This window comes from Lycium barbarum, chromosome 7 (genome assembly GCF_019175385.1).
Source record: "Lycium barbarum isolate Lr01 chromosome 7, ASM1917538v2, whole genome shotgun sequence".
NCBI lineage: Eukaryota > Viridiplantae > Streptophyta > Magnoliopsida > Solanales > Solanaceae > Lycium > Lycium barbarum.
In genome coordinates, this window is record NC_083343.1 from 31,199,154 (window position 1) to 31,214,429 (window position 15,276).

At 40.7% G+C, this 15,276-nt stretch overlaps 1 protein-coding gene across 1 annotated transcript; it reads left to right on the plus strand.

Annotated features, from left to right (window-relative positions):
- Positions 1-716: 716 nt before the first annotated feature.
- LOC132601447 (uncharacterized) lies at positions 717-14,953 on the plus strand. The gene is made up of 9 exons (XM_060314527.1): positions 717-983; positions 1,256-1,418; positions 1,575-2,407; positions 12,593-13,124; positions 13,178-13,509; positions 13,575-13,718; positions 13,851-14,648; positions 14,756-14,811; positions 14,950-14,953. The coding sequence occupies exons 1-9, from the start codon at positions 717-719 to the stop codon at positions 14,951-14,953; spliced, it is 3,129 nt and encodes a 1,042-aa protein (XP_060170510.1).
- The last annotated feature ends 323 nt before the right edge of the window (positions 14,954-15,276 follow it).

A 15,276-nucleotide genomic window follows, 5' to 3' on the forward strand; every position in this document is an offset into this window, starting at 1 on the left:
ATTTGGTATCATGTGTGGCAGTCAATGATAGAGAAGATCCCAGCAAAAATTCTGAAAGGAAAATGGATTCAAATGGTGAACAAACATGTCAGACAACAAAAGATGTGCATGAAAGTGTGGGCGATATGGTTGATGAAGGTCTCATTATTGTAGAGGAAGCTGATCCTCACAAGAATTTAGAGGACAGAAGTGCAAGTGTGGGGTACATTACTGATGAAGATGTCATTGCTATTGAAGAAAATGATCCTGACAAGGATTTAGAGGACACAAGTGCAAGTGTGGGATACATGATTAATGAGGGTGTCATTGCTGTTGAGGAAAATGATCTTGGAAATGCATGTCAAATTATATGCCATTCTAACCATGGACATGCCTCAGGATTTATCATGGAGCAGATAGAAAAGGTCCCAGATGGTGATGATACATATGAGCAGATGGAAAACCTTAATGATTTGCAGGCTATAGAATCAGGTGAGGTGGAAATGCAGACTGAGGCTGATATTTTGGCAAATGCCAAAGGGGATTTGGAGTTTGCAGATAATTACACAGATCAGACATTAAGTCTTCCATCTTTGGATCAGGTACAGGAATGTGATTTCTCTCCAAATAATAAAATGAAGGAGGGAGATTTGAGCATCTCAATTAATGACAATGGCATTGGTTCATTTCCTCCTGAGAGGAAAGTGATCAAGGAGTTGGCAGTGGCATAAGTGAAAATGGACAATGTCCAGCCACTGATTCATCAGAGAAAACAATCACCTTTGAAGGAACTGCATGATGTGATCTCTCATAATATTAATGTGGGAGCTGAGGTTGAATATGATGAGGGCAAGAACAAACTCAATGAAAGTGAAGAAGAGGTCTCAGTGGACCAGGTTTTTAGTAATGTGGTCAAAGAAGCTGGCATCTCACCAAGATCTAGACAGAAAGGCTCTAAGAAAGGAAAGAAACAAATAATCACAGATACTATTCCTATAAGAGTGGTACCAAGGAGAGGTTGTAACCCTATTTTTAAATGATGATGAAGACACTTTTTTGGAATATCAGATCTGTGAACACACAACAAGCTTTTCACAGAGTCCAAATGCTGCACAGACATCATAAATTCACCATTATAGCTTTAATGGAGCCTTTTCAACACTTTAGGCATATTCGGGGATTTAGAAGGAGATTAGGCATGACATATGCCCATTAGAACTGCAATGGTAAAATATGGTTCTTTGTAAATGATAATGTGGATGTGGAGATCCTGCAGGATCTAGAACAACAGATTACTATAAAGCTATTTTTCCAAGAGTGGAATAAGTCACTTATGGTAACTATGGTCTATGCAAAGTGTGATCATCTGGAAAGAATCAGTTTATGGGATAGTCTGTATAATTTGGTTGATCAAATGGAATTGCCTTGGTTGGTAGGGGGTGATTTTAATGTTATTATGAATGAAGATGAGAAGATTGGTGGTTTACCTGTATTCCCAGATGAATATGAGGATTTTGCATTTTGTATTAATTCATGTGAACTGTTTGATATAAATTATAAGGGGAGTCTGTTTACTTGGTGGAATGGGAGGGCAGGTAGTGACTGTATTTTCAAGAGATTAAATAGAATGATTGCAAACTCTAAATTACAAGATTGGTTTGCACATATGGAGGTGCAACATTTATCCAGAACTGGCTCAGACCATGCCCCTTTACTACTTTCGTGTGGTGAATCTTCACATCACATAAGGAAGCCTTTCAGATTTCTAAAATTCTGGATAGAACATGAATCCTTCTTAGAGGTGGTTAATCAGGCATGGATCACAGATTTTGAAGGGGATGATTTTATCAGATTCAAGTTGAAATTGAAGAATGTGAAATCTGTCTTATCTGCTTGGAGTAAGGCAACTTTTGGTGATATTTTCAAGCAACTAACAATAAGGGAAGAGGTGGTGAGAATTAAAGAGCAATGTTTTGAAGAGGACCCTACTCCTATGAATAGGATGGTCCTACAGCAAGCACAAGCAGCATTGAAAATGTATGTTCATTATGAGGAAGAATTTTGGAGACAAAAGTCACATATGACTAGTTTTGCTGAGGGTGACAGGAATACAAGGTACTTTTATAGTATTGTGAATGGTAGGAGAAAGAGATTGCAAATCAGAAGAATTCTGAATCAACAAGGAGTATGGATAGAAGGGGAATCACTTTTGGCAGAAGAAACTTGTAGATTTTACCAACAGCAGTTCTCCCAAGAGGTTGATCCTTTAGATTTTCAATTACTACAACATGTTGCTAATATGGTGGATCAGGATACTAATAATCAGCTGGTAAGCATGCCAACTTTAGAGGAGGTGAAGAACGATGTATTTGAATTATCTGCAGATAGTGCTGGTGGTCCAAATGGTATGATTGGAATATTTTATCAGGTGTGTTGGTGTTACACCTTGGAAATTTCCCCCGCTAGCGTACAGTGATTAGGCCAATGAAGGGTATGACGTATGTGGTGTTTTGACGAGGGACAACGTCCTTTAGACTGGTATTGAGGTGCTAAATAATTGTTAAGAAGGTTCCATAAGGATCGGAGATCGAGCGAAATGACGAGAATAAGACTCAGTGAACTGATAGCTTATACGATCGATTATACGGACCATATAACATTATACGGCCGTATAATGGACCGTAAAAGAGTCACAGAATAAGGTTATTGAAGGGGTAATTTTACGATCAATTATACGGACCGTATAAAGTTATACGGCCCGTATAATGTACCGTCAAGTTGACACAGAAAAGGGGTAGTCACTGGAGCAGTTTTACGATCGATTATACGGACCGTATAATGATATCGGGACAGATTTCAATTTTTAAATAAGAACCCAAGTTCATTTTATTTATTTCATCTTCTCTCTCCAGGACCCAATATCTCTCTAGAACTTTCCAAAACTCTTCCAATACAAGAATCCAAGTGAAAATCAAGATCAACAACACCCAAATCCGTGAAATCAAGAGTGTGAAATTCATCAAAGTCCATCTACACCAAGAAATTGCAAAGGAAGTAAAGTAGGGTTTTTAGTATAAAGGAGTATTACTACTCAAGACTTGTTCAACCACCATCTAAGGTATGTTTCATGACCATCTCATGTTGTTTAAGGTATTGTAAGGTCAAAATACTTGAATTATAGAAAGGCATAGCAAATGGGTCATAAATGGGTAAATAGTGCAAGTGGTTGAATGATAATTGGATTGAATCATGAATGTTGATGTGTTGTGATTATGAATACGTTATAAATGATGTTTATATCATGAAACAAGTATTAAATGCGCGAAAATACAATAATGTGTTATAAGGATGAATGTGGGAAAATTGGAGAAAAATGGTGGAATGTGGTCAATATATATATATATATATATATATATATATATATGATGGTTGTTGGATGCAATATTGTGGATGATGTTGTGAAAGTTGGGAGTTGATATAGATTATGGGAAAAGTAGTATAGATAAAGGAAGTGCTGCCCAATTTTCTCTAGAAATAGTGACGCATTCCCTTAGTCGATTAACTAACGTCTATACGAATTCTCTCTTGAAGGTAACGACGTGACATTAAAGGAGAGCAAGTGAACGATAGCTTAGCTAAACGACAAAGGTATGTGAGGCTAGTCCTTTCCTTCTAATGGCATGAATCCTATAGTATGAATTCCTTTCCTCGTCATGAGTTTTTATGTTCCGGAAAGCTAAAAGCCTGTATCCATAAATGTCTATATAAGATAAGAGATATGATATGACGGCGCCATATTTTTAATGATGTTATTTGTTGCTTACACTCACCTTATATGCTACCTCCTTCAAGGTGAGGCAGGATGTCGATGATTGTTCGATAATGACATCGGGGGATCACGACCTTACGTCACCCCGATAGAGTATAATTGAACTTGATCCCTATGCATGTACTATGATAATATAAGCATGTTATGATGATGATATTACTATTACACTGCGCCTATTTGGCCGGGCAGTCACCGCCAAGGCGGGCAGCTATACACCATGGCCAGATGGCATGGGCAGACACCACTAGTGGGCGGCGTGAGATGATACCCCGGACGCGGGAGGCCTGGACGCGGGCTAATGTTATTGATTATCACACCGAACCTATATGGGCGGGCAGCTTATACATTATGCATATATGATATACTGATGAGTATGAGTAAGACAGCATGCCTTACTTCTATTATAAATGTCAGTCAGATACAGCTATTTCACATTGGTATTCTCTTTACATCATTGTCTTATTTCATCGTTTATGCCTCTCATACTCAGTACAATATTCGTACTGACGTCCATTTTTCTTGGGACGTTGTGTTCATGCCCACAGGTAGACAGGGAGGTGAGCTTGATCCAGATTCTTAGTAGCTGCTGTCAGCTGATTGAGAGCACTCCATTGTTCGGAGGTGCTCATGATTCTTCTTTTGGTATATAAGTACATTTTGGGCATGGCGGAGTCTTGTTCATTCTATATGTTTAGTATGTCAGTAGAGGCTCGTAGATACGCAGTGCGGGTTAGATGGTCTCACAAGTTTATTACAGCATGCATGTATATTATATATATTATTTTGATGGCCTAATGAGGCATTTGTGTATATATATATATAGACTGATTGTGTTTTCCACCGGAAAATGATTTTCATACAATTATGAATGATAAAGAAGCGTAAATGACTATGACAAGTGAGGAAATAAGGGGTGCTCGGTGGTCAGCCTCGGGTACCCGTCGCGACCCCTAGCTGGGTCGTGACAGAAGTGGTATCAGAGCAGTTCGTCCTAGGAAGTGTCTACGAGCCGTGTCTAGTAGAGTCTTGTTTATGGTGTGTTGCGCGCTACATCAATAAACAGGAGGCTACAGGGCATTTAGGAAAAATGACCATTCTTCTTCTATGAGATCGTGCGATAGAGCCATGTGTAAGATTTTATCCTCCCTAATAGTGCGTTATGATTTTAGAATGCCGCCAACGGGAAAAGCTACAGCCGCCCAAAAGGGTAAGACTACGACAAAGAGGAGGGCAGAAAGAGAGCCTCCGATGAATGTAGAGAAGGGCGAATCACAAAATGAGGCCTCACCCGATGTGGGAGAGCAAGGAGGAGCTCCAGCTCCAATCCCTCCGCCGGCTGCTTCGGGTCAACAAATGACCGAGGCCATTCAACTATTGATACAATTGGTTGCCGCACAGGCACAACGGCAGAACGTGGGTTCAAGCGATCGGGCAGCGAGTACAAAGGACCGTGATTTTATGAGTTTAAATCCTCCAGAATTCTTCGGGTCAAAGCCGGATGAAGATCCGCAAAGCTTCGTAGATGAGATGTTAAGGACATTGAAGATTGTCCATGCCTCTGAGACCGAATCTGTGGAGTTGGCCTCTTATAGACTCCGCGATGTGGCGGTATTATGGTACAACAATTGGATAGCATCGAGGACAGAAAATGCACCTTCCCCCGTTTGGCAAGAGTTTGTTGATGCTTTCATTCGCCATTATTTGACGCCCGAGGTCCGCCGAGCTAGAGCGGACAGGTTTTTGAATCTGAAGCAAGGAAGCATGAGTGCTCGGGAGTATAGTATGCAGTTTAATTCTCTGGCCAGGTATGCCCCGACTATGGTGGCCGATATGGGCGATCGTGTACACAGATTTGTAAGTGTTTTGGGGCCACATTTGTTTAGAGATTGTCTGACGGCCTCTTTGCAATACGGGATGGATATTTCCCGCATACAGGCCCATGCTCAGAACTTGGAAGGGCGACAACAACAAAGAGGTGATCGTGATGTCGATAGAAGGCAAGGCAAGAGAGCCAGATCTATGGGAGCCGACAGTGATTATAGAGGGGGATCAAGGCAGACACATTCTGGGTACTCAGGCCAGTTAGTGACGAGTTCGCCTCCTCGATTTGCAGGTAGGAGATATGACCGCTCCTTCCGTTCAGGACAGGGCCAGAGTTCGAGGGCTTCAGATTCCCAGTTCAGGAAAGATTATAGTCAGAGGAGACCCCCAGTACCGCGATGCAGCCAGTGCGGTAGGTTACATTCCGGACAATGCTGCCAGGGTTTGGACTTTTGCTATGCTTGTGGACAGGTGGGACACATGATGAGAGACTGTTCGTCAACGAGAGATAAAGTTGGGACTCAGCCCACAGGTTCAGCAGCGGGTTCTTCTTCGGTATGCCCGACAGCACAGATTCCCCAGACTTCAGCAGGTAGAGGTAGAGGCAGAGGGGGAGCATCTACTTCAGGTGTTGTTCAGCCCCGCGTATATGCTTTAGCTGGGCGATAGGATCTTGAGTCCTCCCCGGACGTTGTCACAGGTACATTGACTATATTTTCTCGTGATGTGTATGCTTTGATCGATCCAGGTTCTACTTTCTCGTATGTTACTCCATATGTTGCTGATTGTATTGGGGTGAAACCCAAGCCAATTAAACCTTTCGAGGTATTCACTCCGGTTGGTGATTCTGTGATAGCGAGGAAAGTGTATAAGAGTTTTGTCGTTGTGATATGTGATCGCCAGACCAAAGCCGATTTGATTGAGCTTGACATGGTAGATTTCGATGTAATCATGGGCATGGATTGGCTGGCTTCGTGCTATGACAATGTTGATTGTTGGTCGAAAGTGGTTCGATTCCAATTCCGGGAGAGCCCATACTTGAATGGAAGGGGAATACGGCATCCCCAAAGGGTAGGTTTATTTCCTACCTCAAGGCAAGGAAGATGATAGCCAAGGGCTATATTTATCATTTAGTTCGAGTTCATGATACAGAAGCAGAAACGCCAGCTTTCCAATCTGTTCCGATGGTGAATGAATTCCCAGACATATTTCCAGATGAACTTCCAGGTCTTCCTCCGGAAAGGGAAATTGATTTCGCTATCGATGTATTACCGGACACCGAGCCAATTTCTATCCCTCCGTACCGAATGGCTCCGGCAGGATTGAAAGAGCTAAAAGCACAGTTGAAAGACTTTCTTGAAAAGGGGTTTATAAGGCCCAACTCATCGCCATAGGGAGCACCAGTCTTTTTCGTGAGAAAGAAGGACGGATCCTTACGAATATGTATCGACTACAGGCAATTGAACAAAGTGACGATAAAGAACAAATATCCTCTTCCAAGGATTGATGATTTATTCGATCAGTTGCAAGGTGCCAAGTGATTTTCTAAAATAGATTTGAGGACGGGTTATCATCAAGTGAGAGTTAGAGAAGTAGATATTCCCAAAACAGCTTTCCGAACGAGATATGGCCACTATGAATTCTGAGTAATCTCATTCGGGTTGACTAATGCTCCGGCTGTATTTATGAATTTAATGAAAAACATATTCAGGCCTCTCTTGGATCTATTTGTGATAGTATTTATCGATGATATTTTGGTGTATTCTCGCACAGAGTCAGAACATGCAGATCATCTGAGGATTGTACTTGGCATTCTTTGACCCCGAGAATTGTATGAAAAAATTTCAAAGTGTGAGTTCTGGTTAAACTCTGTAACATTCTTGGGCCATATTATTTCAGATGATGGTATCCGAGTCGACGCTCAGAAAATTGAACCGGTGAAGACTTGGCCAAGGCCTACGACGCCCACAGAAGTTCGCAGTTTCCTGGGTTTGGCAGGATATTATAGAAGGTTCGTAGAGGGCTTTTCATCTATTTCAGCCCCATTGACGAAGCTAACTCAGAAGTCCGCTAACTTTCAATGGAACGATGCATGCGAGCGTAGTTTCCAAGAGTTGAAAGACATGTTGACCTCAGCTCCCATCTTAACACTCCCAGAAGGGTTAGATGGCTACGTGGTATAATGTGATGCTTCTGGTGTTGGACTAGGATGCGTATTGATGCAGCACGGGAAAGTTATTGCATATGCTTCGAGGCAATTGCGGAAACATGAGAAGAATTATCCAACTCATGATCTCGAATTGGCCGCGGTTATTCATGCCTTAAAAATGTGGAGACACTATTTGTATGGTGTGCACGTGGATATCTATACAGACCACAAAAGTCTTCAATACATTGTCAAGCAGAAGGAGTTGAACCTGCGGCAGAGGCGGTGGTTAGAATTGTTAAAAGATTATGATGTGAACATTTTGTACCACCCCGGAAAGGCAAATGTGGTAGCCGACGCACTTAGCCACCGATCGATGGGCAGTTTATGTGAAGTCCCTCTGGGAAAGAAAGATATGGTTCGAGAGCTCCACCAACTAGCTAATCTTGGAGTACGTGTAACGGATTCGGGCAATGCAGGGATTAGCATTAATGATCCCACAGTTTCATCTCTGTGCATAGAAGTGAAAGAGCGGCAATATGAAGACCCTCAATTGTGTCATTACAGAGACACATCTCATGGAAAAGAGAAGTCTTCATTTGAAGTTTCTATGGATGGGGTTCTTAGGTACCGAAGCAGGTTATGTGTGCCGAATGTGGCAGAATTGCGCCGTCGAATATTAGAGGAAGCCCATTATTCCAAGTATTCTATTCATCCAGGTGCAACCAAAATGTACCATGATCTCAAATTGATATATTGGTGGGATGGCATGAAGAGAGACATAGCAGAATATGCAGCACAATGCCCAAACTGGCAGCAAGTAAAAGCAGAACATCAAAAGCCAGGAGGCTTATTGCAAGCAATAGAAATACCTACTTGAAAATAGGAAGTGATCAACATGGATTTGATCGTGGGATTACCTCGTTCCCGTGGCAAGTATGATTCTATATGGGTGATCGTGGATAGATTGACAAAAGCAGCCCATTTTCTCCCAGTTAGGACTACATACTCAGCCGAAGATTATGCGAGGTTATATCTCAAGGAAATTGTGCGACTTCATGGTATTCCATTGTCTATTATTACTGATAGAGGAGCACAGTTCACGGTCAAGTTTTGGAAGTCTTTCGAAGAGGGTCTAGGTACGCAAGTGAAGCTTAGCACAGCATTTCATCCGCAGACTGATGGACAAGCCGAGCGTACTATTCAGACCTTAGAAGATATGTTGCGACCATGCGTGCTAGATTTCGGTGAAAGTTGGGACGATCACTTACCGCTAGTTGAATTTGCATATAACAATAGCTATCATTTCAGCATTCAAATGGCTCCATATGAAGCCTTATATGGAAGGAAGTGTAGATCTCAAATTGGATGGTTTGAAATAGGAGAGGCACAATTGATAGGCCCCGAATTGATTCAACAAGCGGTGGAAAAAGTTAAGGTGATCCGAGATTGATTGTTAACAGCCAAAAGCCGCCAAAAGTCTTATGCGGACAATCGCCGACGAGATCTGGAATTTCAAGTTGGCGATTGGGTGTTTCTGAAGGTATCACCGATGAAAGGGGTGATGAGATTTGGCAAGAAAGGGAAGCTAAGCCCTAGATACATCGGACCCTATGAGATCATTAGTAAGGTGGGTCAGGTAGCTTATGAATTAAATTTGCCTTCGGAGCTTGAATCAGTCCATCCAGTATTTCATGTTTCGATGCTCCGCAAGTGTATTAGAGACCCTACAAGGATAGTTCCGGTTGATGATGTCCAAGTGACAGAACAACTTGCATATGAAGAAGTGCCTGTTGCCATTTTAGATAGACAGGTGCGAAGGCTCCGGAATAAGGAAGTAGCATCAGTCAAAGTTTTATGGCGGAACAACAATCGGGAAGAAATGACTTGGGAGGCGGAAGAGAAGATGAGATCCGAGTACCCCCATTTGTTCCAACCCCCAGAGGAGATCCAAGCTGAGACATCAACGGTATAAGGTATATATGCTTTATTTTACTCTTTGGGTCGTGTGTGGCCATAGATATGTTGATATTGTAATATAGCCCCGTGAGGCAATGATATTATGGGTTATTGTGACAGGTTGGTAGTGCCAAATTACAGGGGAAACTCTGGCAAACATTTTCTAGAATCCCGAGTGTTTAACATTCGGGGACGAATGTTCCAAAGGGGGGAAGAATGTTACACCTTGGAAATTTCCCCCGCTAGCGTACAATGATTAGGCCAATGAAGGGTATGACGTATATGGTGTTTTGACGAGGGACAACGTCCTTTAGACTGGTATTGAGGTGCTAAAATAATTGTTAAGAAGGTTCCATAAGGATCGAAGATCAAGCGAAATGACGAGAATAAGACTCAGTGAACTGATGGGTTATACGGTCGATTATACGGACCGTATAACATTATACGGCCGTATAATGAACCGTAAGAGAGTCACAGAATAAGGTTGCTGAAGGGGTGATTTTACGGTCAATTATACAGACCGTATAAAGTTATACGGCCCGTATAATGTACCGTTAAGTTGACACAGAAAAGGGGTAGTCACTGGAGCAGTTTTACGATCGATTATACGGACCGTATAAATTTATACGGACCGTATAATGGACCGTATAATGATGTCGGGACAGATTTCAATTTTTAAATAAGGACCCAAGTTCGTTTTATTTATTTCATCTTCTCTCTCCATGACCCAACATCTCTCTAGAACTTTCCAAAACTCTTCCAATACAAGAATCCAAGTGAAAATCAAGATCAACAACACCCAAATCCGTGAAATCCAGAGTGTGAAATTCATCAAAGTCCATCTACACCAAGAAATTGCAAAGGAAGTGAAGTAGGGTTTTTAGTATAAAGGATTATTGCTACTCAAGACTTATTCAACCACAATCTAAGGTAAGTTTCATGACCATCTCATGTTGTTTAAGGTATTGGAAGTTCAAAATACTTGAATTATAGAAAGGCATAGCAAATGGGTCATAAATCGGTAAATAGTGCAAGTGGTTGAATGATAATTGGATTGAATCATGAATGTTGATGTGTTGTGATTATGAATACGTTATAAATGATGTTTATATCATGAAACAAGTATTAAATGCGCAAAAATATAATAATGAGTTATAAGGATAAATGTGGGAAAATTGGAGAAAAATGGTGGAATGTGGTCAATATATATATATATATATATATGATGGTTGTTGGATGCAATATTGTGGATGATGTTGTGAACGTTGGGAGTTGATATAGATTATGGGAAAAGTAGTATAGATAAAGGAAGTGCTGCCCAATTTTCTCTAGAAATAGTGACGCATTCCCTTAGTCAATTAACTAACGTCTATACGAATTCTCTCTTGAAGGTAACTACGTGACGTTAAAGGAGAGCAAGTGAACGATAGCTTAGCTAAACGACAAAGGTATGTGAGGCTAGTCCTTTCCTTCTAATGGCATGAATCCTATAGTATGAATTCCTTTCCTCGTCATGAGTTTTTATGTTCCGGAAAGCTAAAAGCCTATATCCATAAATGTCTATATAAGATAAGAGATATGATATGACGGCGCCATATTTTTAATGATGCTATTTGTTGCTTACACTCACCTTAAATGCTACCTCCTTCAAGGTGAGGCAGGATGTCAATGATTGTTCCATAATGACATCGGGGGATCACCCCGATAGAGTATAATTGAACTTGATCCCTATGCATGTACTATGATAATATAAGCATGTTATGATGATGATATTACTATTACACCGCGCCTATTTGGCCGGGCAGTCACCGCCAAGGCGGGCAGCTATACACCATGGCCAGATGGCATGGGCCGACATCACTAGTGGGCGGCGTGAGATGATACCCCGGACGCGGGAGGCCTGGACGCGGGCTAATGTTATTGATTATCACACCGATCCAATATAGACGGGCGGCTTATACATTATGCATATATGATATACTGATGAGTATGAGTAAGACAGCATGCATTACTTCTATTATAATTGTCAGTCAGATACAGCTATTTCAAATTGGTATTCTCTTTACATCATTGTCTTATTTCATCCTTTATGCCTCTCATACTCAGTACAATATTCGTACTGACGTCCATTTTTCTTGGGATGTTGTGTTCATGCCCACAGGTAGACAGGGAGGTGAGCTTGATCCAGATTCTTAGTAGTTGTCAGCTGATTGAGAGCACTCCATTGTTCGGAGGTGCTCATGAATCTTCTTTTGGTATATAAGTACATTTTGGGCATGGCGGAGTCTTGTTCAGTCTATATGTTTAGTATGTCAGTAGAGGCTCGTAGATACGCAGTGTGGGTTAGATGGTCTCACAAGTTTATTACAGCATGCATGTATATTATATATATTATTTTGATGGCCTAATGAGGCATTTGTATATATATATATATATATATATATATATATATATATATATATATATATATATATATATATATATATATATAGACTGATTGTGTTTTCCACTGGAAAATGATTTTCATACAATTATGAATGATAAAGAAGCGTAAATGACTATGACAAGTGAGGAAATAAGGGGTGCTCGGTGGTCAGCCTCGCCCCTAGCTGGGTCGTGACAGTTGGGACATTGTTGGTGCTGATGTATACAATCTTGTGAAAGCCTTTTTTGATGGCCAAACTCTTCCTAAGTCAGTCACACATACCAACCTGGTACTGTTGCCAAAGAAGAACAACATTGAGACCTTTGCTGATATGAGACCAATCAGTCTCAGCAACTTCATCAACAAGGTTATTTCTAGAGTGGTTTAGGATAAGCTAGAAGGCATTCTACCTTCACTGATATCTCCTAACCAGTCTGGATTTGTTAAGGGAGGATGTATCATTGAAAATGTCCTTCTAACTCAAGAAGTTGTGACTGACATTAAATTAAGAGGAAAACCAGCTAATGTTGTACTTAAGCTTGATATGGCTAAAGCATATGATAGAGTATCATGGAGTTACTTGATCAGAGTTTTAAGGAAGATGGGATTTGCAGAAATTTTCATAGATATGGTTTGGAGACTGATAGCAAATAATTGGTACTCCATACTCCTTAATAGTCAAGCTCATGGTTTCTTTCATTCCACCAGGGGTGTAAAACAAGGAGATCCTCTCTCTCCTGCTTTGTTCATCTTATCTGCTGAAGTTTTATCTAGAGCATTGAATTCTTTATTTGAGAATAATGACTTTAGAAGTTATGGAATGCCCAAATGGAGTGCAAATCTGAATCATTTGGCATATGCAGATGACATAATAATTTTTTCATCTGCTGATGCTAGATCTTTGGACTTAATTATGGAGGTACTATATGCATATGAGCAGGTATCAGGCCAACTTATAAATAAAGGTAAGAGCTCATTCCATGTACACAGTAAGGTGTCTAATGGGCTGATACAACAGGTGGAGGCTATTTACCTTTTACATATTTGGGTTGTCCTGTCACACATTCAAGGAAGAGGAAGGCTGATTACAATGATCTGATCAAGAAAGTCAAGAATAGGCTGCAGACTTGGAAAGGAAGATTGCTATCATTTGGAGGAAAAGCTGTTCTAATCAATAATGTATTGATGAGTATGCCAATACATCTGTTGTCACCCATCAAACCTCCAAAATGTGTTATCAATGATATGCACAAAATCTTCTCAAGATTCTTCTGGAATAATAGTGAGGAAGGCAGAAGAAGACACTGGTCATCATGGCTAAACTTGTGTAAGCCAGAAGAGGAAGGAGGAGTAGGCTTTAGATATTTTTTTGATGTATCTAAAGCCTTATGTGCAAAACTTTGGTGGAAATTCAGGACAACAAATACTCTATAGGCAAACTACATGTGGATCAAATATTGCAAGGGAAGGGAAGTTCTCAAGTATGGAAGGCTATGATAGAGGCTAGAGATAATATAGAGCAAGAAATATGGTGGGAACCAAGGAGTGGAACTGCAAATGTATGGTTTGACAACTGGACAAAGCTAGGGGCTCTATATCACATTATTCCAGATGATTTTGGAATAGATGAGGGTGTTCAAGATGTAAAAGAACTTATGTTGCAAGTTGATTGGAATATAGGAAAATTGCAGCCGTTGTTTCCTAGGGATATTGTGGATCATATATTAGAAGAATTGCACTTTCATGAACTAAAAGAAGAGTGGGATATGCCAAGATGGATGATGACAGCATCAGGGAAATTTACTGTAGGCACTGCATGGGAATTACTGAGGAGCAAAGCAGTCAAGTCAGATGTCTTTAAGAATATATGGATATCAGGGGTACCTTTTAAGATATCTTTCTTTTTCTGGAGGTTGTGGAAGTACAAAGTACCAGTTGGAGAGGTAGTAAGAAGGATTGGGGTAGATACTAAGGCAACCTGTTATTGCTGTGATCATAGGCAATATGAAACTGTGGATCATTGGTTTGTTACAGGAAATGTTGCCACAAAAGTGTGGACTTATGTTAAAACTGCTGTTGGCATTACAACACAGTTTCAACAAGTCAGGCAGCTCCTTCAAATCTGGTGGAATACAGATTGTCCCTCAAAGTTCAGAACCATCTTTAAAGCCATTCCAATGGTCACCATGTGGCAGTTATGGAAGTGGAGGAATACATTCCTACATGGAGGGAGGATGTCCATCAACAAAGTGATTTATGAGATAAACATGATCATATATCAAATGTGTAAAATGAGGTTTCCAGGGCAGAACAACTTACCAAGATGCATACCTCAAATTCTACAGATCTTTGAAGCATACAGGCCAAGAATTGTAAGCAAGATAGTGAAATGGGATTTCCCTAAGCCTGGATGGTATAAATGTAATTATGATGGAGCTTCTAGGGAAAATCCTGGACCAAGTTCTGTGGCATTTTTTATTAGAAATGTTGTAGGTGATTTCTAGTGTGCAGCAGCAAGAAGGATATCAGATGGTTCAAATTTGATAGCAGAAGCAAGGGCACTACATGAGGGTCTTAAGTACTGTGTTACACACAGTCTGTTACCAGTGGTGTTGGAAACAGATTCAATGACTATGAAGATGATCTTAACTGGTCAGTAGGAGACTCCATGGAGTATATCAATGATCATAAATGATATCTCATGGTTGAGGAGGGATAAGAAAGTGAGGGTGGAGCATGTGCTGAGAGAACTGGCTGATTTTTTAACTAACTATGCTTTTGATTTTGCAGGTGATCATCATTTTTAGAGTTTTACTTCACTTCCTATGAAAGCAAGGAAAATTCTAAATACAGAGAAGTCACATATACCATACATGAGGATCAGGCTAGCTAAGGACCATTACATCCCTGGAGATTAATAACAAGCTGGAGAGCAGTAGCAGCAACAAGTTTGCATCTCAACATGCCATGAATAGCACATGTACCTGTATGAAACTATCTTTGGCAGGAGTATAAGAGTGGTATTAGCTTGAAGCTCATTCTCTTGTAAGACTGCTAAAGATTGGTTCAGTCAGGCAACTTGAGAAATGGCAAACAAAGGCCAACATCAAGGCAAGG

Bases quoted from the DNA above. Each gene is read 5' to 3' on its own strand.
- LOC132601447 (XM_060314527.1), top strand. From the start codon at position 717: ATGGACAATGTCCAGCCACTGATTCATCAGAGAAAACAATCACCTTTG. The intron at 13,510-13,574 runs GTAGGCTTTAGA...GTGGAAATTCAG, and splicing joins AGCCAGAAGAGGAAGGAGGA to GACAACAAATACTCTATAGG. The intron at 13,719-13,850 runs GTATGGTTTGAC...GGAAAATTGCAG, and splicing joins CAAGGAGTGGAACTGCAAAT to CCGTTGTTTCCTAGGGATAT.